The following is a 20,688-nucleotide window of genomic DNA, read 5'->3' as shown; positions in this document are numbered from 1 at the left end:
AAGTTCATTAACTTTATTACATTTATACTTTATTTATTATAATTTTTATTAACAGCAAATAAGGTCGAGTAGAATTGAATATAATTGATTTTACTGAAAATTCATTTTATTTTGACAGTACGAAATATGAATTGCAGAAGGCTGCTCGATACGTACACTTGGTACATCGACTCTACCAGCAGCAATAACCTTTGTCGTTGACAATGCACATGTAGATAGTATCGATGTATCGAAAATTGGATATATAAATTTATGTTGTTCACTTTTTTTTCTTTGAAATATTCCTTTTATTTTATCTTGAATACCAGTTGAACGCAGCTGTTATATATGCACAATGAGTTTATGTGATAACAACCTTTACAATAACTGCTGCTGGCTTTGCCTACACCGTTCTACAATTGACAACGAATATTTATTCTATAATTTGACATTAACTACCTACGCAAGGCATCGATGATGTAATTTATTTAATAATTCTGTTGCCTACGTTATATCTACATACGGGCCCCGTAAGCTACGAATGACAACAAACTAACAGGGATTGGTTAATCGATCACGGTAAATTATACAATACACATTTATGTGATGCGCCGTGGTCTCGTAAATATAAAATACATATAAAATTGTAAACGGCTTTTCAAGTAGAAAAACAGAAACTTATGCGACGTTTCAATAAAGTACAAAATACATTCGTCGTTGTTTAATAACTCCCTTAAAATTTCGAGTTGGAGCATTATTTGCTACTTAACACGATTTCTTTTCCGTACGTTCTGTATCGCTCGATATTTTATAAGCGTGTAGGGGCCCTCGGTAAATAGTGGTCGACCGTGTGAACAAATTTTCTAATTTCCTAGTGTTAAATACGTATATTAAAGCACCATGATCTAAAATTATAAATATACAGGGTGTTTTATTCTTTAATGTTATAATGAGAAAGAATTAAATTTTCATCTCTCTAGAAAAGTTATTAAATAAATGAAAAACCGATGAAACACAGTTAATACATCGTCGTATTGATAAAATTTTTACAAATATAACATAATGCTACATAAAGGCTTAACACCCTATATATTTTGACTACTTATGATTATGTAATACTAAATAGACTTACATTTTAGATTAATTATGTATTTTATATAACAAAAAAGATATACTATTACATAGGGGTCCACCGTTATACCAATACATATATATTGACAGTGTACAGTTGTTATACTGTCATACCAATACGTTATTGATAAAAGTATACTGGTATATCAATACATCTTCATCAGTTGAATGTTGAATATACATTGTAATGAACGGTGTACAGTTTTTGAGAAAACTCGTGTGTGTGTGTGTGTGTGTGCGCGCGCGCGCGCGCGCGCGCGCGTGTGTGTGTGTGTGTGTGTGTGTATATACAAGGTATACATTTTTCTGTGGTATCTTTCAGTTGTGATTATATTGATCCCAAAGCTGCTTCTTAAATATTAAGCTTATATATAAACCTAGCATAATCACAGCGATTTATCCGAAATGTAATATTTTCAGGAACATGAAAAACTATATTGAAAATATTCAATGTTTTTCGAAAAAGTTCTATTATTAAATTGATCAAATTAATACCGAGCGAATAATGTGAATATGAGAAATTTATTGAAGAAAAACATATTTCTGATGTTATGTATACACGGTCCAATTTTCATTTGCTTTGAGATCAGTGATGAATCGAATATCTCCTTATAACAGCATATAATTATTTTATCACGTCTTCAATTTCCATGCGATGAATTGTTCAATCAGATGCTCTTATCCTTCACATTGCTTCTAAATCAATACGAAATTTTAATATATATTGTCAACATAAAATATTTGACACAACAAGGCATATTAAATTACATCTTTTTGTACACGGTTACAGGCAGCTTTTGAATTAAATTCTTTGAATTAAAACTTTGCGCTATTATACATTTGCTACATCACTAAACTGACACAGATACCGGGCTTAAATTGTTAATTATAAGCTATCGTTATTATCACTTAGTTGTAAACACACAGTGTGAAATAAACATTCAAATTTCTATGTGCAAGGTGAAAGCAGCATGATGTAACGATTTAAATGAGATAAAATATTCCTGTATAAAAACATTATTTGATTTTAATGTATATCTCATGCATTGCAGTTGCTCTGAGTAATGATGCTTAGACACGGACCATCTAACTGTGAAAGCTATAAAATTGTATTGCAAAATAGTGAATATATAAGTCATATTATGCTCATAGAAGAAACACAGATGTTGAATCTTATTTATGAATGTTGTGATTTTAAACTTTAAACTTGTTTTGTTTTTCGTCACGTATCAAATACTCTGCATTTTGATAAATTTGTATTATCTCTCATATTAATTTCCAATACTAAAAACTTAAAATTATAATACATATTAAATTCACGCCAATATTAAATTAAACATAATTGTATAGCAATGTCCTTCAGTCTTTCTCTCATTTCAACTAACTGTCATGGATCAATTCTTTATGCTCGTTATGACATACATGCAGATTGATACTTTTAATGATTAAATCATTCGTTAGACTAATGAAACTCACTCCCTCTTTGTTCTCATGTATACGCATAATTTTAACATTATATGTAATATGTGCGATGTAAATCATATCATAGAATAAGAGGAAAGAGACAGTTGGTCCTCCTTTGATATCGGATAATAATAGCACATGCATTGCATATATGTATATGTATGTGTATGTGTGTGTATAACTTTTATTTAGACTCAAATCTAGTATTTACGATTTTTCAACGAAAGTTGAATGTTCCTTCATAACTCTTAGTAAAATTTTCCTTTTATTGCGACTCGATTTATATATCACCTATTTTATGCAATGCACAATTAAAAAAAACCTGCATTTTCTAGAGAACTTATATCTTTATCGGATCTTACGAATAACAATTAAACAATACATACTATTTTATACTTTATACAATGCCGGACAGCAGCTATCTATAATGATATAAGAGCTCTGTCTTAATTTACATTATTGTTTAGCATTTGGACGATTTGGATATTACAAATTCTTTACCTATCAACACGTATATCTAAGAAAATTCGAAACAAATCGATTGTACATCGACAAATTGTAACTGGACCGATCGTGAAGGTTGAAGACAATATCCTGGTGTGCATCATTTAACATCTTTTCACAATTTCTTTCACTACTTTTACATTCGCGCGAAGAAATAAACGTAGAGATATCCCAAATAAAAATTAAACCTCAATAATAATGTGCCACATAAGTCAAGTGTCAATGTACAATATTTCAACCATTTTTCATGCCTTAATACGTTTCCCTATCATGATTTTTTTTTAGCACTAATAGATCGTTAATGTTACGATCATAGAAAATTAAATTGAATCAAAATGAAGATGTATAAATTATAAAATTAATAAGAGTTTGTACAAATTAATTTGAGAATCACGTTTTTCCCTACAGCAAAAAATAGCTTTGTCAATTTAAATAATGGTATCAAAAATACATATATATCTTATAATAATAAATTTAAACAACCCAAGACACAAGATAATAAACTTATTTACGCATATACATACTATTATTGCTCCAATCTACAACACTGATAAATGGATGCAAGGTTTCGATCAATACGTTCTAGCCCAGCTTCATCACAGGGTTTGATTAAATTTAAGTATTCCACCCTGAAATAAACATTATTTATTTAAAATATTTCGCATGAAATATAATACTGCACCAAATTATGTAATTTACTTGTTAAAAACAATTAGCACTGGATGAAAATTCCATTCACTTACAATGCTACTTCATGGCGAGGGTCTGCTTGAGGTGGCGTATGAGGTGACTACCAACGTCATGTACCTCAGGCCATTGTTTTAACACGAACACTATACCCAGTACAACGAATGTAGTCGTTAATATACGCACCCTGCACATGAAACAATGAGGCTTAGTACAGCTGTAACAGACATGCAAAAACAAAACAAAATAATGTATGTGCGAAATAAATTTAGATAACTGATTATAATATGAAAATGAGTAAAAATTAACAAAATAAAAATAACACGACATATTAAAGAACAAAATAATATACACTATTGCATGATTATATTTCAGCACATTCTACATACGGAAATGTATAATGATAAATAAATAATATCAATCTAGATGAATCTAATTTAATAGTTTATTGTTATTATAGTGAAAAAATAAAAACAACACAAAATGATCTCAAAAAAATAAGAGATAAAAAAGAAAAATTATTTGTACAATAATCTTACCTAGTTCTAAGAAAAGGCATCATAATACCAGCACCTGTTGCAACAAGAAGCAAAATAACTTGCAATACTGTTAATACTACATTTATCAACTTTACAACCAATGCTCTCGCATTGCTATTATCCAAACCCTCCAGCGTCACATATTGCTGGTGCTGTTGTTGCTGATGTTCCATTTTACAGATTTTAGTTTGACAACTTTCTAACATTTCATGTATATCTCGTAGTCTATCTTCACTTTGATATTGCACTTTTTCCTCCATATCTGTAATAGTCTGTTTTAAATTTTCTACTTCATTTTGATGTAACTCTGTTAAGTCATTGATTTGCTCTTCCAAACGTTCACATCTGAAACGTTCTTCTTGGAGGGAATGAGAAAGATATGTCACTTCCTGTTGTAACGTCTAAATAATAAGGACAAGAATTAGTAATGTATTTGTAATTTATAAATATGTAATCTTTGTTTTGTATTTATATTTTAAATTATATTTTAATTTAGACCTATCACATATAATTTAGATATATCTAGAAAAAATTGATTACAAACCTTAATAGTATCTAATTTTTCTCTCATTCTGTCAAGATTCTCCCTGTGTTCCTGTAGTTCTGCAAAAATAGATTTGAGACTCAAGGCTGCATTATTACTGTGACACGTATGTGGCTGTCCTCTGCTACCAGGACCGCTTTCACTAGTCACACTAGAACACTCTGACCCTTCCTCAGACGGAAACTTCATTGCCGCTGCACTTTGGGTCGATGCCAGACTACATCCGCCCGGAAGTGTAGCTGATCCATGGTGAGTTTTATCATCTTCAACGCTAGCGTTATCACCATTACCTGCATGCGGTGTATCGTTTACATAAAAAGTCGAGCCATCTGTAGAGACACAGAGGTGGCAAGTTAGAATGTTATCCAATACCAAAGCTTGGCCTTTTGAAATAATATTATTTTTCGAATTATTATATTATTCAGTTCCTCATAAACAATTGATTAATCTCTATCTTGTTCCATCTTTACTTTTACTACTTAAACTGTTGAAAAATAGCAGTTATTCCATAAAATGCTTCTATTAAATTGTAATAATAATAAATTGTAATAAAATAATTGATCATTTTATATATTATATATAATTTAACATTATTATAAGAAAGTATTGGATAACTGACAATAAATAAAGAAAAGCAAATGTGTAATCGTAAAAGCTATTGTAAATAATGTGATACTCTGCTACGTAACGTAATGTTAAATAGATATGTGCAACAAAACACACGACGAAATTATATTCGACAAAAAATTATTCTGCATAAAAAAAAGAAACGGAAATTTAATAAGCAAAAGTTAAAAGCAAAGAATACAATATATAAGAAAGATAATCTTTAATATCTTATTTTACAGATAATGACATCATTATTTAACCATTTCTTTATAAAAAAAGAAAACTAAGAAGCTTAAAGCAATCGAAAAAATACGAACATTGTGCATGAAGCATATAAAAAAGTGTAACTCTCGCTCTTCGGACAACACATTACTTACTACTCTCAACTGCCATGATAGCAAAAATGTTAAAAAATGTTTATTTTCTTATTTAAGTATATTTTATATTTAAATAAATGGAAATAAGAATATAATCGCATGAATCATATTGTAAAAATTATATATTTTATTTTCTGTATTTAAGTGGAATAAATTATATATATTAGTGTGTAAAATTTAAATTGTTTTTAACTTGTTGTAAAATTGTTTTTAACCAAGTATTGTAATATGTCATATTTCATAGCTTGAGTAATATAAAATTTATTAAAAATTTAGCATTGCTACTTACGCGATAAAGTATTTATGTTATCAGCACTTCCAAATTTGTTTTTAATAAGATGAGCAAACTCTCTTGGTTTCGACATAACAGTTCTGTAACAGAATATGATTAGAAATATAAATGAACATATACAATGTTTTGCTTAATTGCTTTTAAATGTTTTTTCTCTTCAATCATTAAGAGATTGTTTTGCATTAATCTCCATTTAAAGTGATCTTAATGGAAATATGATTCTAAAAAGAAATAATGAATCAACCACATAAGAATAGAGTTTCAGGCATATTTGGGTATGGGATCTTCGTATGAATGATTTTCGTATGAACACTCACCCTGAAAAACCAGTGATTCCATCCCTAATATTTCCTCCTACATTTCTGGAATACATATTAGGCAAAAATATTATCATTTTAACGCTTATCAAAGAATAATTTACTATAGAAATATATTGATATTCAATATTATTCAGTATTATTATAAGTTTAAATATTTTTCTCTAAATATAGTAAAAAGTAAAATAAATTTAATACTTACTTAAGTCCTTGTCCCATATCGCGTAATACTTCTCTCGGTTGCCTGTGACTCGTCGGTGCGCCATTCATTTCATAACTTTTTAATTTTTTCATATAACTGTCTAATTTTTTTTGTAGCTGCGAAATATTGTGCGCCGACTTTTGATTCTTCTTTTCAAATACCGTTTTAATCCTGGTCAATTGCTGCTTATCCGCATTAGCAGCCAATTTCAAATATTCATTAACATTTTCTAAAATGTAAGTAATGTATATAAAAATACATACAATGGTTTGTATATAAATAAACAATACATATCAAGAATTTTCGTCCTTATGTGTTTAACTTAGTTAAATTAAGAAAAGTTTATATACCATCCCGCGTGGTCTGTTCTATTCTTATCTGCTCTCGGGTTTTAGCAATTTTGCTTTGAATATGTTCAATAGCTTGACGAACACGTGTTGCACTAGAATCAACATCATCACTTATCAATTCAGAAGAGCCATTTGATAGGAACGATTGGGTTGTGTGGTATTGTTCCTGTAGAAATATATTGATATTAGTTTCCTATCCAAAATTGTAAAAAAAATATATAAAAAAATATATAAATATAATATCAAATATATGAGAATATCTTTTAACACGACTTAGAAATAAAATCAGCTTAAAAGTGAAATCTTTGAATTATATATAGAGAATTTAAAAATCAGCAAATCTAAATATAATCTTGCATATAACATAATCATATTATCTCTTAATCTAGAAACTGCGTATTAGTAATTAGCGATTGGCCTTGTTACTATGTTATTTATGCATATACAATATTATGTAACTCTTTATGTAAGAATAGAAAGACATGCTGTTATAAAATTGCATGTACATTAAGTCTACAAAGTAACAATTTTCTTATCCGCTTTGATACAAACTCTTATTATCTTGCAAGTTCATTAGAACCGAGATATTCAAAATTCTTCCCGAATCAGAAAATATTTTAATACACACTCCTTCATCGTCAGTCGGTGGATGAACATTTGGCACAAACTCGTCTGGTTCGGCAGTGTTTGAAGTATTACTTGGTTCATCCATGACATCCCCCGAACGAATTAAATTTCCTGGTGATCTTTGCCTACTGCTGCTTTTCATGTTGAGGCTACTTCCGGCACCGCCACCACCACTTCCACTGCCTGTGCTACCCTCGCCTGTTTGAGAACTAAAACAAATATTTGAAAAATATTATTTGTTACAGCTTCTTTAATTCACTAATTGGAATTTACAATATTTTAAAGAAATGCAATACTATTGTACAAATAGACTAACTTATAAATAATGTATGTATAAAAGTACACATAGATTTTATGTTAGAATTTAGAACATTAAATGTGCAATAGATAGTAAATTGTACATCTATTGCTAATAGAATCTTACATTGGAACATTACGCAATCTTGGAGTATGATCCAAGTTTGCTGTCGATTGTTGAGACGGTTGATGCAGTTGAGACGTCGAAGGCGTTCTACTAGGAGATCCACTGCGTGAACTGTTTTTACTAGAAGTGTTTACCATCAGGCTTGCCATAACTTTCTTCTGAGAAGGTTGTCATCTATCTATTTTGTTTTAGCAAGTTCACATTGAACCTGCATAATAAATTAAAAATATTGTAAAAATTCTATAAAATAAAAAACATATAATATATAATGTAATATTATTAACAAAATTGGTTATAATTGTCCTTGTTATTAATCTACTTTGGTACTGAAATTGATAAATTAAAATTTGATAATTTTAAGCTACAAAATGCGAAAGATAAAATTAATATCAAGAATTAAAGAATTGAAATTGATCTCACATTGGACCGATTATTCACGCCTTTTGATTATTAGATAAAGGTTAATATCAACAGAACATATGATAAGCTTTATCTTATTATGGCTTATGATTCACAAGCTTTTCCTGAGAATAAATCGTTAATAGCAAAACAAGCAATCTCGATTACAGGGCTCATATATTAATTTATAATTTTATCTCATTGTTATTTTTTCTATCTATGCGCTATAAATATATATTAATATTTCGCAACAGTTTTATTTCTTGTATCATAGCAATAAAAAGAAAATTTGAAGCATAATAAATTACAAGAACAAACACTCCACTATAGCTGGACCCCAATGTATCTATCTTGAGCAGTAATTTTCTCTAAGAGACTACATTATCTAATTTATACTTTAAATATACATTGAGTAGAGAGACTGCATCTAAATATAGAATGTAGGATACATTCATATAAAGAGAAATACTCTCATATCTCAGTTAGAGAAAAATTATTTTCATTCTGCTAGAACGCAAACGATAAACTTTATACAAAAGTATCTCGTTATATTTCCTTTCTTATATAAATTTAAGAAAATTATAACAATTTTTTAAAACCTTAACTGAATTACATCAAGGAAAACAAAAGCTTATGCTTATTATTAACTTGATATGCTGCATATGCATATTTATTATAAATTTTTGGATTATAAATGTAATTAAAAGCTGTACGCCAAAGTTGCTTCTTTATTCTATCAATGCTCGTAGAAATGAAGATTAAAGGTCACAAACGTTTTTTCTCAGTTCTACGTCGTATCACCGTCTTCAATTCAATCATATTAACTGATGAATCATTGCTATTATCATAACCACCGTTGATCTGGAGCTAAGAATGCATAATAAATGGCACGCGACATTAGCGAAGATTACAGTTTCCTCTTGCTTTCGAGATTTTTATATTCACCTTGTTTATATGCTTTACTCGTATTAAACTATTTAAAATATAATCAAAATACAGAAACACATTAAATCTAAGAAACACAACATTAAAAGCCGAATGTCCTTTCTATGATTACAAGAAGAATGCAGAAATAAGTGACAAAGGCAATCTGATGTCAGGAACGGATCAGATATCAGGAGCGTGCGATCAGACATTCGAACGATCGTTAATTCTGCCAATTCGTGAATGACAAGACGCTCGTTCTCGTCCACGCTCGACGACAACGTAAACGGAATTGAACTTGCCGATCACGTGGCTGGCGAAAATCTTGGCGGTGATCCTTAGACGGCATCGGGTGGCTGGTGGCACGGTGTCACGATGCGCCACAAAATAACGCACACGATGTACGATAACCGCAGAGATACGTGACGGAGAGCGTAGGAGAGCGGAGGTAACACCGAACGCGCACCGTCACAGTTCGATTGTGGGTACGCGACGGCGTACACTGACACGTAGCACAAACACACTAAAGCGCGCTAGTAGAAGAAGAAATGGAAGTCCAGCCTCTGGACTTCGCTTCTCGCCGCGCATTCGAGAACGAGAGCAGTGATTCTCGCTTATGCGCGATCGACCTGTTATGCGAGCACGGACTAGCGTGCGGTGGCGGGCAGTATCGATGAAAAACACACAGGACCGTATTAATAGCGTGATGATCGCAGGGTCGGTCGGTCGGTCGGTCGGTCGGTCTGTCGGTCTGTCGGTCTGTCGGTTGGTCAGCAACGACGTAGAGGCTTCGCTAAGGCGAGATGATACCTAGAAAAATATAAATAGTAAAACTTGAGCAGTAAGCAAATCAATGTCAACTTGCATTATCGTATACATTAACTTCAATATCGATTTAATTTATTTTTTATCAGAGTTGGAAAAGTTAGTTTTTTTTTTTAAAGTTAATAGTCTAGAATTAAAAGTTGCGTGAACAAAAAAGTAATTCAGTTAAAAGTTACGTAAATATCACTTCAGTTAAATTAAAAGTTCATTTTAAAAAGCATTATTTATATTAAATTATAAAATGACGTAATTTTTTAGACTAGGTTATTTTGAACGATAAAACAATTACGAAATAAAATAAATTTTAATTTGAAAAAGATTAAAAACTTAAAATTGTGTTTTAAAAATAACTAGTTAAAATTTAAAGTTAACTTCGTATGAAATTAACTAAGTTAAAAATTATTAATTATTTATCTTTATTAATTTATTTGTAACTAATTAATTAATTAGATTATTTATTATCCAATCTTATTTTTTATATCTTATCTTATTTTTTTAATTCTAATTAGGGAAGAAAAGGTAAAGGCTAACTATATTAAACCGAGATTAAAATTAATCTAGAAATTTATATACATGAATACAGAAGTTTTACAATAACGATCTTATGTTTTCGATAATTCTCTTCTAAATTTAGCGTGATTTATTTACTGTCAAAGTCTTATCGCTTACGTTTTCTATGCGCCACTAGCTCCAGTTTCTTCCTCTACGTTTACAAGCCGTTCCTACAAACAGGAAAAAGTTACCTCATTAAAATAGATCATCTTGCATAAAGAATTTTATACAAAATCAATCGAACGGCAGTGAACGTTAATTAATATAATTAAAAGACATACAAACAAAAGATTACACGTTATATTCTCAACTTATGACGGGCAATAGAGATCATAAAATTATTCCTCGATGCCGGGAAACGGGCGAACGATCCAATTGGGCTTCTCATTCGCCTGTTAAATCCGACCGAGGAAAGAAAACGTTGAAGCAGAGACGTTTCTCACGTCGATGGCCACGCGTTAATTAGTCTCAATTAACTGTTCCTCGGGTGTCGTCGCGCGTGCGGGCTATTCGTGTCATAATAATTTTACGGCGCGGACAGTGTTATCGTGAGAGAACAGAATTAAATCTTGGCAGAGGCGCACGACGTCGTACGGCGTTATCGCGAGTCGTAACCGGCATGAGATATCGCGCCGCGTTGCAAAGGAGGCACGGGAGTAAATACGGAAACGCGGGATCGTCGACGGGAGCTGTCAAGTCGCCGTCTGGTCTCGTTCAGCGCGCGTAAACAGAAAGTCGGACGGGCGCATTCGGCGTGACGTATGCTCGATTATCCGTGCACGAGGCTTAGAACTCAATTCTTGAACTTCGCAGTTTTGCACATATATATTTTTTTTTATCGTGTTTTTTTTTACTCGTTGCATTACGAGTGAAAAATTGCGTGTATGTACGTTTTCCCGCGACTGTCGGGAATACCATTCTAGGGATTTTCAAATGCGATTAACTCGTAATGTGCCAATTTGCGTAATTGCATTCACGTTTGCTTTCATCAGTGTGGATTAACTTTAATCTTGATTTAACTCTATCTTTTTCTAATTTTTATATTCATTTCCAAGTAGATCAAACAACTTTCATTTCGATTTATTACCTTTCTCTAATTGGAATGAATGAAAGATAGAAAACAAATTAAGATAAAAAAATAAAACTGTTTCAACTAAAAAAGGTAAAAGGTAAGAATCGAAAGTTAATTTACATTAATAGAAATAGATATTATTTCCAAAACAAAACAGAATTGCATTTTTCTTTCTCGCTTTCGCTAAAATACAAATATATATATATCTATTTCATTCTCGGTACATTCGAACTCCGAAATAGCTATAAAGACAGACCTACGAACAAGCGCGTCGCCGTTCGAATCGAGTGCACGCTTCCGTTTTCACAGAGAGAATCCGCGTCCTCTCGTCTCACAAACCGAAACTGTTGAACGTTGAAATCGCGCTGCCGGACGTCTCTTCTCAAGCGAGGAAATGCGATGACACACGCGTCGAAGCGTTAAATCGTAACGGCCGTTGCGGTCAAACGCACTTTCTTGGCAACTCGCTCTCTCTCTCTCTCAGCCGCACTCGCGAAATCGCGTCGTGTTATAATCGTCGTTATTCTCACCTGATGATATCCTATGCGACGTCGAACGCACGAATGCACGATTCGCGACGCATGTCGCATCGGCACGACATGCCGTGACTCTGTCCGTGATTTCGTTCTTTTGTCTTTTTCTGTCGCGTACCGTATCCTCGCGTGCATCCGCATGCGACGGGACGGAATGGAACGCGGGGAACTCGCGAGCTCCGTTGTCCAATACAACCGACTGACTATGAGTACCGTATATCACTACGTGCTCGCTGCGTGACGGCGCGGGCGTGTCGTCGCACGCCGGCCGATCTCCCACATATCGTCGCGACGTCTCGCGGTTGCGGCGTCGTCACCGCGCATGCACTCGTCGACCGCGCAAATGCAATCTGGCGCGACGAGATTTTTCGCGCACGGTCTCTTTATTCCGTTTAGCGACCAACGAAAATTAACTTTAATCTTATGGTCTAATTTGTTCTTTATCTTTTTCCTATTTTGTAGAAATAAAAACAGATAAAAAATAAATTGAATCTTTAATTAATCTATATTCATAGAAATATTATATATAGATAGTACTTTTTTAGCATAAATATATGGTCATTTCTATCAAAATGAAAATTAACTTTAATTTCGGGTTATTCTTTTTTTTTTTCTAATTTAGAGAATTAAAGAAAAGTAAAAAGTAAATTAAACCAAAATTAAAGTTAATCTATATTAGTAGAAATGGACATTAATTCTAAAAAATATTATTTATGCATTTTATCAAAGTAAATTAACTTTAATCTTGATTTACTTTATACATTTTTTATTTTTTACTTTATAGAATTAAAAATAAGTTAAACCGAGATTAAATTGAATATTAATGAATTAAATTCAACGTTAATGGATATTAATATTAATAAAAAATACTGTTCTATTTATATTAGATTAATTTAACTTAAATTTAATTTAATTTACTTTTTATCTTTTTCTAATTTGTAAAAATAAAGAAAAATAAAAAGTAATTAAGATCAGTCTAGTAAAAATAGATATTAATGTTAATAAAAAATACTATTGTCTATTTCTATCAATGTAACTAATTTTAATTTACTCTTTATTTTTCTCTAATTTGTAGAGTTAAAAAAAGATAAAAAAATAAGTTAAAAGTCAAGATCGAAAATTAATTTATATTATATATATTAATAGAAATGGATACTTTTGATAGTCGCGGGAATAATACTTCGATGCCTCGAACGATTAACTTCGCCATGCATAGATTAACTTTTAAATATCACTAATTAATGTTAATAGTTTACATAAAATTCGTGGACTGTTTTTGCAGAATTTTTAGAAATACGTTCACTTTTGCGCGAATTCAGTTTTTATATTTGACTTATCTTTTCGTTCTTGGTCTTAAATATTAGTGCGATGCTCTTAAAGCTCTGAAAATCGCTTCAAATAACTACTTCGATCCTACAAGCTATGTATAAATAAATCGCTACGCAAATGAATTTCAATCAACAAAATTTGAATTACAAAAATGCCTTGTAAATGCAAATGGTAAACTGGCTCGAGAGTCTGTTTGGAATAAAAGCGAAATCGTACGGCCATTCGAATTCGAAATTTTAACATTTCTTTTTCACTGTCACGGATGATATTTTTCACATGTTCCGGTCATATTATTTCGCAATCGTTCTACTTCATTTTTGATAAGATTACGTTATTCATTTCCTCGTCGCCCACGGGAGAATTAACAAAGCCGTCTCGTCGCAGTTGCGTTAAAACGCAGAATATGATAAAACGTATGCGTCACTACGTGATACGTGCATGTAAGGCCATTAAGTCAAAAATACTAGGAAATCGCTTAACATGATAAGATGATAAGGCTTAAGATGATAAGAGCTGTCCATATTTTCCAAGAATTTATGAATCAGCTTTGAAAAAATCATCTGCGAAAGCACAACTTTCCAGATTTTCATGAATTTACAAAGTAGGATAAAAGCGCGAAAATATAGCAAACGCATTATTAAGAATGTTTAGAGAAATAGTGTTTAGTAAAATAGTTTTAGTATAAATATATAAGCGAAGCTAAATAATTTACTTTGTAACGTTAAAAAAGTTAATACTTATAAGAGATCGAGGAAATAGTGTTATCTAAGAATTGTAATTCAGGAATTGTTTTAAAAATTCAAGTCTAGATACTTGGATAATGAATGGAAAAAGCTGGCACGAATCAAAATTTCTAGTCGATTGGAATCAATTCTGTACATTGAAAATCTCAATTTTTATTTTTCTTTCTCTCGTTTCATGAAATAAAATTATAATTTAAATGAACAGGATAAGATCGATTATCGCTGTTATAACTCTCTATTTTACAACTTATGACTAGAAGTACAAAGGAGAAAAACAAATCAGCAATTGGCAATTTTTCAAAAGATGACTATCTTCCTTCATAATGTTTGTTTCTTAACAAAGCAAGTTGTGCTCACATGATTTATTTGGAATAAGAATATATGTCCGTTCTTTATAATTGAAGTAATATACATTTAAAATGAAATAGATATGTATTTGAAGCTCGAAAGAGAGAAAAAAATTTTAACATGATACAATGCAGTGATAAAGAACAGACTTTATATAACAGTAACAGATCTCGATTATAGACACTATTTCATCAACCTGTTTTTTAAACATGTCAACATAACGTATCTAAGGATGTTTCTTAGAATTGATTCGTATTTGATAGTGATTAATTATCGAAATAACGTATCAACTATCAAGCAAATTATAGTCATCTTATTTTAACTTGCAAGATACTATGATATAACAGACTTATAATTATTCATAAGAGATTTAATTAACTATGCTTAACCTAAATCTTAATCTAAGCCGCGTCGGCGAGTAACATTTCTGCTGCTGCTTCTTCCGCATCTCGCACGAAATCTATTGTTTATCGCTCAGTTCCTTCAGTTTATCCAGCAGCGCGTTTCCAAAGGAGCTCCTGTATTGCGGACTGACGAAGTTCAACAGGCCGTATGGTGTCTCGAAGCGCTCGTGCCCCGTGTTCGACGTATCATCGTGCTGATTGCCGACGATGGCAAAACCGGCGGCCGACAGCTCCACGCAAAACCGCAGGCCCTCCAGCGTGATTAGGTTCAAGTAGATGACCTGATTCGTGCTAGTTAGTCGCTCGGACACCCTCAGATCCTGCACATGTTCCTTCACGTCATTAATTATCGCCTGCGCCTCCAGCCGCCACTGTTCCGTGTCCAGCACCCGGTCCACGTCGTCCCGCATCACGAGATGATGATATGAATACAAACCCTCGATCACCCTCCGATCCGCGTTGTCCACGACACCGAAATCGATCTTCTCACGACGCAACCTAAGACATTGCAAACACAACCCCAACGTAAAATCTATATTTCCCTATATTTCACCATTACGTCCATTTTCATTAATTTGCGAATCAACTTTAATTTCGGTTTAAGTTATTTTTCTTTATTTTAATTAAAAAAAAAACAAGAATAAATTAAATCAAGATTAATAGAAATGAACATTGCTTATTGATATATATTCATCTCGCCAGATTCTTTTTAGTTTCAGAAGATAAAGATTAATAAAATCATAATGATTTTAATTATATAAAAATATATTTAAATTAAATTTTAAAGTTTTATAATTGAATAGTATTTATATTATCAACTATTTATATAAAATTTTCAGAATATTCAGAACTATCAGAATAAATTAATTAGAAACAATTAATTTATAATACAATATAATACAATATATGAGATTGATGATTTAAAAAATATCTCTATTTTTATGAAATATTTGAAGCTTGTTAATCTTTCTTAAACATTTCGATAACTAAATCGACAATGAATAATGTTGGAATATTGTTATCTAATTCAGTTCAAGAAAAATAGTATATGGGTATTTAAATATCTTTTTAAGACATTTTTTTTTTAATAATATCTATAGCTTATACATCTCTCTTGTATTTTTTGACTAAATCGATAAAATTCAATAAAATAATTTTAAATATTTCAGAGATATAATTAAAAAATTAAAGTTAGAAATTTAAATAATAAAATATACAACAATTAGATATCATGTTGTTGTATAATCACGTATATTTTACATTTAATAAAAATACTTATTTTAATATACATCATATTTGTAATCACATATACAGGACGTTTAATAAAAATGGATACGAATATCGGGACGAGTATCTCTTATCGCATGAGCTCTTTTGTTTCTTTGTGCAAATAACTTCATTCTTTTTACATGGTCACTGTTCCGCCAGTTCATATGTATCACCTATGCTCAAATCACTCAAATCTTCCCCCCATCCATTAACGTCGTGTTCTTCCAAAGTGGCATCCGATGCTTTCACGTCGAACATACTTTTCGGTAATTGCACTTCCGGTATGTGCAAGACCTGTGTCTTCTGTATCACAGGTTCCATATCTGTAAAGAAGTCAAATTCTTCCTTCGGTGATTTTATTACTTTTGAATTTTTTATGTCGAGCTCGGTAATATCAGAAAGTACCAGCTTCTTCGTATACTTTGGTTTCACTGTGGTTTCACTCGATGGTAATTCCGGCAATGGCGAGGGTGACGTCGAGGGATCGCAAGTAGGATCTTGCAATTCTATCTTCTCTGTATCCAATAGACTTTCTTCTTCTATGTGAAAATGACCATTCCCAACTGACTCTTGTGTTTCCCAATCTGACCAGGTGCACTCCTCCTCCACGAATGAAAATTCCTTTTCCTTTTTGTCTTCACCACCATCCGGCGATGGCCTCTCTGCTAGATGAACGTTAATGTTTTCATCTATATTTACGAAAACAGGCATCTCGCGAGTAAATGATAAAGCCTTGCTGATGTCATCGAGATTTTTGCTTCGAATCGCTATCTTATTTGGTCGACCATCTGTAAATAATTTCCCTCTGTTTCCACCGATAACTGTTGCTGCACCTAAAATCGGCACTATATCAGCCAGTGCTCTTAACGTAGCACAGACAAGATCATCATTGGTGTCCTTTATGCCAACGAGTAATTCAGGAAGAATATGATTTTTCAATTCGTCCGCTTCAAATATATGCACGAATGAATTGAAATGAGACAGTAATAATAGACGAATAGAAACGTCTCGAATGCAAAACATTTGTAGAAGTTTTGGTATTAAAATGCTCTTAAAAGTAGGAACTGTAAATAGACTAGTTCCCAAATCATTTTTTTCATCTGTAAAAGATATTAAGTATCTTATTAAACTGTTTTTTATGTGAAATTAATATATATTATATATTTAAATAATTAATATAATAAAAAAAGACAATTGAGATTTTCTGCATACAGCAGTATAATATATTCTAACCTTTGGGTTTAAAGATAAAAGGTAAAAGTTTTACTTGGGCAGTGCTATCCAACAAAACTATCCTGGAAAGAAGTACCCTCCCTAACTGTTCAGCAACAACAGCCTCGGGATACATTTGTAATTGTTGCCTTAATTTCCTGAAGAATAAAACATATTTTTTTATAAATATAGATATTATTTTTTTAATGCTGATAAATATCGTATAAATAGATACTATATTTTTCCTAGAGTTACTTACGTGAAGAACTCTTCTCTTTCGACGTCGGTTTTTAATGGTAATTCTTCTAGAAATGCATGTATTCTTATAAACTCGTGAGTGAAAAACGAATGTTGCAGCACGTTCAATAATCTACTTCTTAAACATGCATCTGAATTCTGCAGATTCTTTTTACAAAATTCCCTAAATTCCAACAAGTTTGATGCTTCATCTAAAATCAGTTTCAAAAGTTTTATGCATATATCACTCAATAAAAACAGTACCTATATGTTTCTTAATTTTTATGTACCTGTATTTTGTAAATTATTTAGAATATCCTCTGCTAATACTCCAAATGCATATGCATCAATTGCGGTAAGATTAGCAGACTTAACTAGATCAGCTATATCTTCGTTCGACGATATTGCCTTCTCGTATCTATAACTTTTTATTCGTTGGTAATACGTCGGTGTTGCATCTGTGAATTTACATAGGCATTCTAATCCACCCAACTTCCAGTATCCCTCCGTAGTGACGTAGATAGAACTACTGCACACATTGTTATGTGATGCCAATGCAGTCTCGTGCAAAAATATTAACGCTCGCAGGATACTGTGCAGGCCGATACATATTTGTAATATATTTTGTTTTTCAATAACTTGAATCAGTGGTCTGGCTTCTTCTGTGGCAAGGAAGAACTTGCTACCTTTGTTCCATGATGAAATATATTTCAAGATACAAGGATGCCGATGCAACATAAAATTCTAAAATATATAACATCATAGTCTTTGTTGATTTTTGATAATCTCACTTTTGCAAAATAAACATATAATCCATATTACTGTAAAAAAAAAAACAATAAAAAAAAGAATGATTCATTTATAAAAATTTTAAAAGAAGGAATGGAATATAGGCATTTATTATAAATTTTATGAAATTTAACACTTGAGCTATAAAACTAGAAATAGTATAACATCTCTTATTAATAATTTCCCACGATATTTGCATAGTTCTATCTTTGAAATAGAATATAAATTTATGTATATTTTATTTTCATAGAAAGATTAATTTCTTAGAAAGCCTTCCAAAATACTGACCTTTTCTCTAATATCAATTCAGAAATAAAAAGATTATTAGGCGTCGAAGATTCGACCTTACTGAGTAACACCTATGTTCCATTCCTGTGCTTGAATAGATATTTATATGGTTGTTTAAAAATTATAAATTGTGCTTCAAAGTATTTCCACCTAAATAAGATAAATTGTTCAGGAAGTATAATCGTTCATTATTATCGTTAATCATCTTAGAAATATTCAAAAATGAATGGACAGTTAGATGTCAACCTTCGCCGCTCGCTCCAATGGCGACGGTCTACCGAACGTGGCTGCAAAGTGCAGCGATGGTTCGCTGATGAAGACCGACAGTCTCTGCAGGTTCGAGTCGTGCACGCTCGCATCGTAGTGCATCCAATAATCGGTAACTTCGACGGCCTTGTCTTCGATCTCGAGACCGCGTAGAGCACTCTTCTCGTTCCCCATTAGTCGATCACCGTTGTCACGCGGACTGTCAGTTATGTCGTGTGCAAATCACTCGATCGTAGGAACATCGAGGATACGACGTCGACACGAGTAGATTCCATTTGATTCGCAATTCGCACGTTTTTACGGCCGACAATGACAAACACTCGGATCGGATTCCGACAGCACCGTTACGTGTGCGCCGAGCTGTCATTAGGTTAGGTTGAAGGAATTATCGATCCGCGATTGATCGATTTCTCGATCGAGTCTCGACGAATATATATTGAAACATAAAATACATATTACTGCTATTTATTATATATGTTTTTATATAAGCTGCTTGAATCGTAGGTAAAGATAAATTAAGATTTTTTTTATGAACAGAGAAGTGATTACATTAACATATGTCTCATTGTTATGCTTGTAATAAGAACTAAAATTTGTAATGGAAATAAATGAGATAGGCATTCTCGGATAATGCTTAATAATTATTTTGTGAATTTATATAATTTTATTTTTATTACATATATAAATTCAATAGGCCCTGTTTCTATCACCAATTATATATTATTACTTTTTAATGAGTTTTGAAACATAGTTAGCCAAAATCTTTTCAGAAATTTACTCAACGGAAAAATTTCCACTCAAAAACTATCACATACATAATATTTAATTTAAATATTCAAATATATATTTAATTTATATATATGTATATATATATATAATTAAATATGTATTTTAATATTTAAATTAAATATTATGTATGTGATAAATCATTTGTATCATTTGTATTATCAACGACATGTCGATTAATTAAAGATTTTCTGAAAGTTGTACAATTATTTCCTTTCCAAGATAATTTTTATACATGGTCTTATACAGCATGCGTTTGAAAAATGTAAAATCCGATAGAATACCCTTTTATGCAAGATATTCATTGTTAACACAAATAAGCGAACGATAGCATACTTTAAAATTAGTAGCGTATTGTAAAAAGAAGTATAATAACAAAGAATGAATGAGAGCAGCGCAGTATATCGATACATGCACATATGATTATTTTTAAGCAAATCTTCATTAAATTACAAAAAAAATATCACATTTGTAAATAAAAATCAGTAACACTCATTTAATGCATATTGCACATATAATATCAAAGATTAAATCATACAGCGTGCATATCTCAATTCTTTAATCTTGAATGATTTGTTCATTTAATTCAAAATACGAAGAATTTTTGCTTCATTCTTGTGTCTGTCGCGTGATTATCGTCTTTGTTATATATTAACATTAAAACT

At 31.6% G+C, this 20,688-nt stretch overlaps 3 protein-coding genes across 10 annotated transcripts; all 3 read right to left on the bottom strand.

Moving 5' to 3' along the window:
- Positions 1-88: 88 nt before the first annotated feature.
- Positions 89-9,811, bottom strand: Dmtn (transmembrane and coiled-coil domain 2 protein Dmtn). 4 transcript variants are annotated; one of them, XR_016138839.1, is made up of 12 exons: positions 9,672-9,811; positions 8,047-8,254; positions 7,624-7,831; positions 6,996-7,161; positions 6,646-6,874; positions 6,444-6,488; positions 6,124-6,206; positions 4,849-5,177; positions 4,305-4,705; positions 3,822-3,982; positions 3,603-3,707; positions 89-3,480 (listed from the first exon to the last, which is right to left on the bottom strand). XR_016138839.1 is itself a non-coding variant. In XM_011646062.2 (11 exons), exons 2-10 carry the CDS (start codon positions 8,193-8,195, stop codon positions 3,826-3,828), a joined length of 1,767 nt encoding a protein of 588 aa, XP_011644364.2. In that variant the 5' UTR covers positions 8,196-8,254; positions 9,672-9,811; the 3' UTR covers positions 89-3,707; positions 3,822-3,825. The 4 variants fall into 4 exon arrangements, 2 of the variants coding, with proteins under 2 accessions (XP_011644364.2, XP_088931306.1); XR_016138840.1 differs by having other exon boundaries at positions 89-1,806; XM_011646062.2 differs by having other exon boundaries at positions 89-3,707.
- A 283-nt stretch (positions 9,812-10,094) lies between these two features.
- LOC105431693 (GSK3-beta interaction protein) lies at positions 10,095-15,691 on the bottom strand. Of its 2 annotated transcripts, XR_016138841.1 has the most exons (3): positions 15,161-15,691; positions 10,864-10,916; positions 10,095-10,179 (listed from the first exon to the last, which is right to left on the bottom strand). XR_016138841.1 is itself a non-coding variant. In XM_011646061.2 (1 exon), exon 1 carries the CDS (start codon positions 15,583-15,585, stop codon positions 15,232-15,234), a length of 354 nt encoding a protein of 117 aa, XP_011644363.2. In that variant the 5' UTR covers positions 15,586-15,691; the 3' UTR covers positions 14,201-15,231. The 2 variants fall into 2 exon arrangements, 1 of the variants encoding a protein (XP_011644363.2); XM_011646061.2 differs by lacking the exons at positions 10,095-10,179; positions 10,864-10,916 and having other exon boundaries at positions 14,201-15,691.
- A 713-nt stretch (positions 15,692-16,404) lies between these two features.
- Positions 16,405-19,633, bottom strand: LOC105431692 (protein-associating with the carboxyl-terminal domain of ezrin). 4 transcript variants are annotated; one of them, XM_011646056.3, is made up of 5 exons: positions 19,217-19,633; positions 18,184-18,637; positions 17,916-18,105; positions 17,678-17,814; positions 16,405-17,544 (listed from the first exon to the last, which is right to left on the bottom strand). In XM_011646056.3, exons 1-5 carry the CDS (start codon positions 19,409-19,411, stop codon positions 16,589-16,591), a joined length of 1,932 nt encoding a protein of 643 aa, XP_011644358.2. In that variant the 5' UTR covers positions 19,412-19,633; the 3' UTR covers positions 16,405-16,588. The 4 variants fall into 4 exon arrangements, with proteins under 4 accessions (XP_011644358.2, XP_088930977.1, XP_011644359.2 ...); XM_089074851.1 differs by having other exon boundaries at positions 19,121-19,231; XM_011646057.3 differs by lacking the exon at positions 19,217-19,633 and adding an exon at positions 18,971-19,207 and having other exon boundaries at positions 18,184-18,714.
- Positions 19,634-20,688: the final 1,055 nt, after the last annotated feature.

The sequence above is a fragment of the Pogonomyrmex barbatus genome, unplaced genomic scaffold (genome assembly GCF_055798465.1).
Source record: "Pogonomyrmex barbatus isolate J1 unplaced genomic scaffold, ASM5579846v1 scaffold18, whole genome shotgun sequence".
NCBI classification, from domain to species: domain Eukaryota; kingdom Metazoa; phylum Arthropoda; class Insecta; order Hymenoptera; family Formicidae; genus Pogonomyrmex; species Pogonomyrmex barbatus.
Note: the sequence above shows the minus strand (reverse complement) of the source record. Positions and strands in the feature narration are given on the sequence as shown.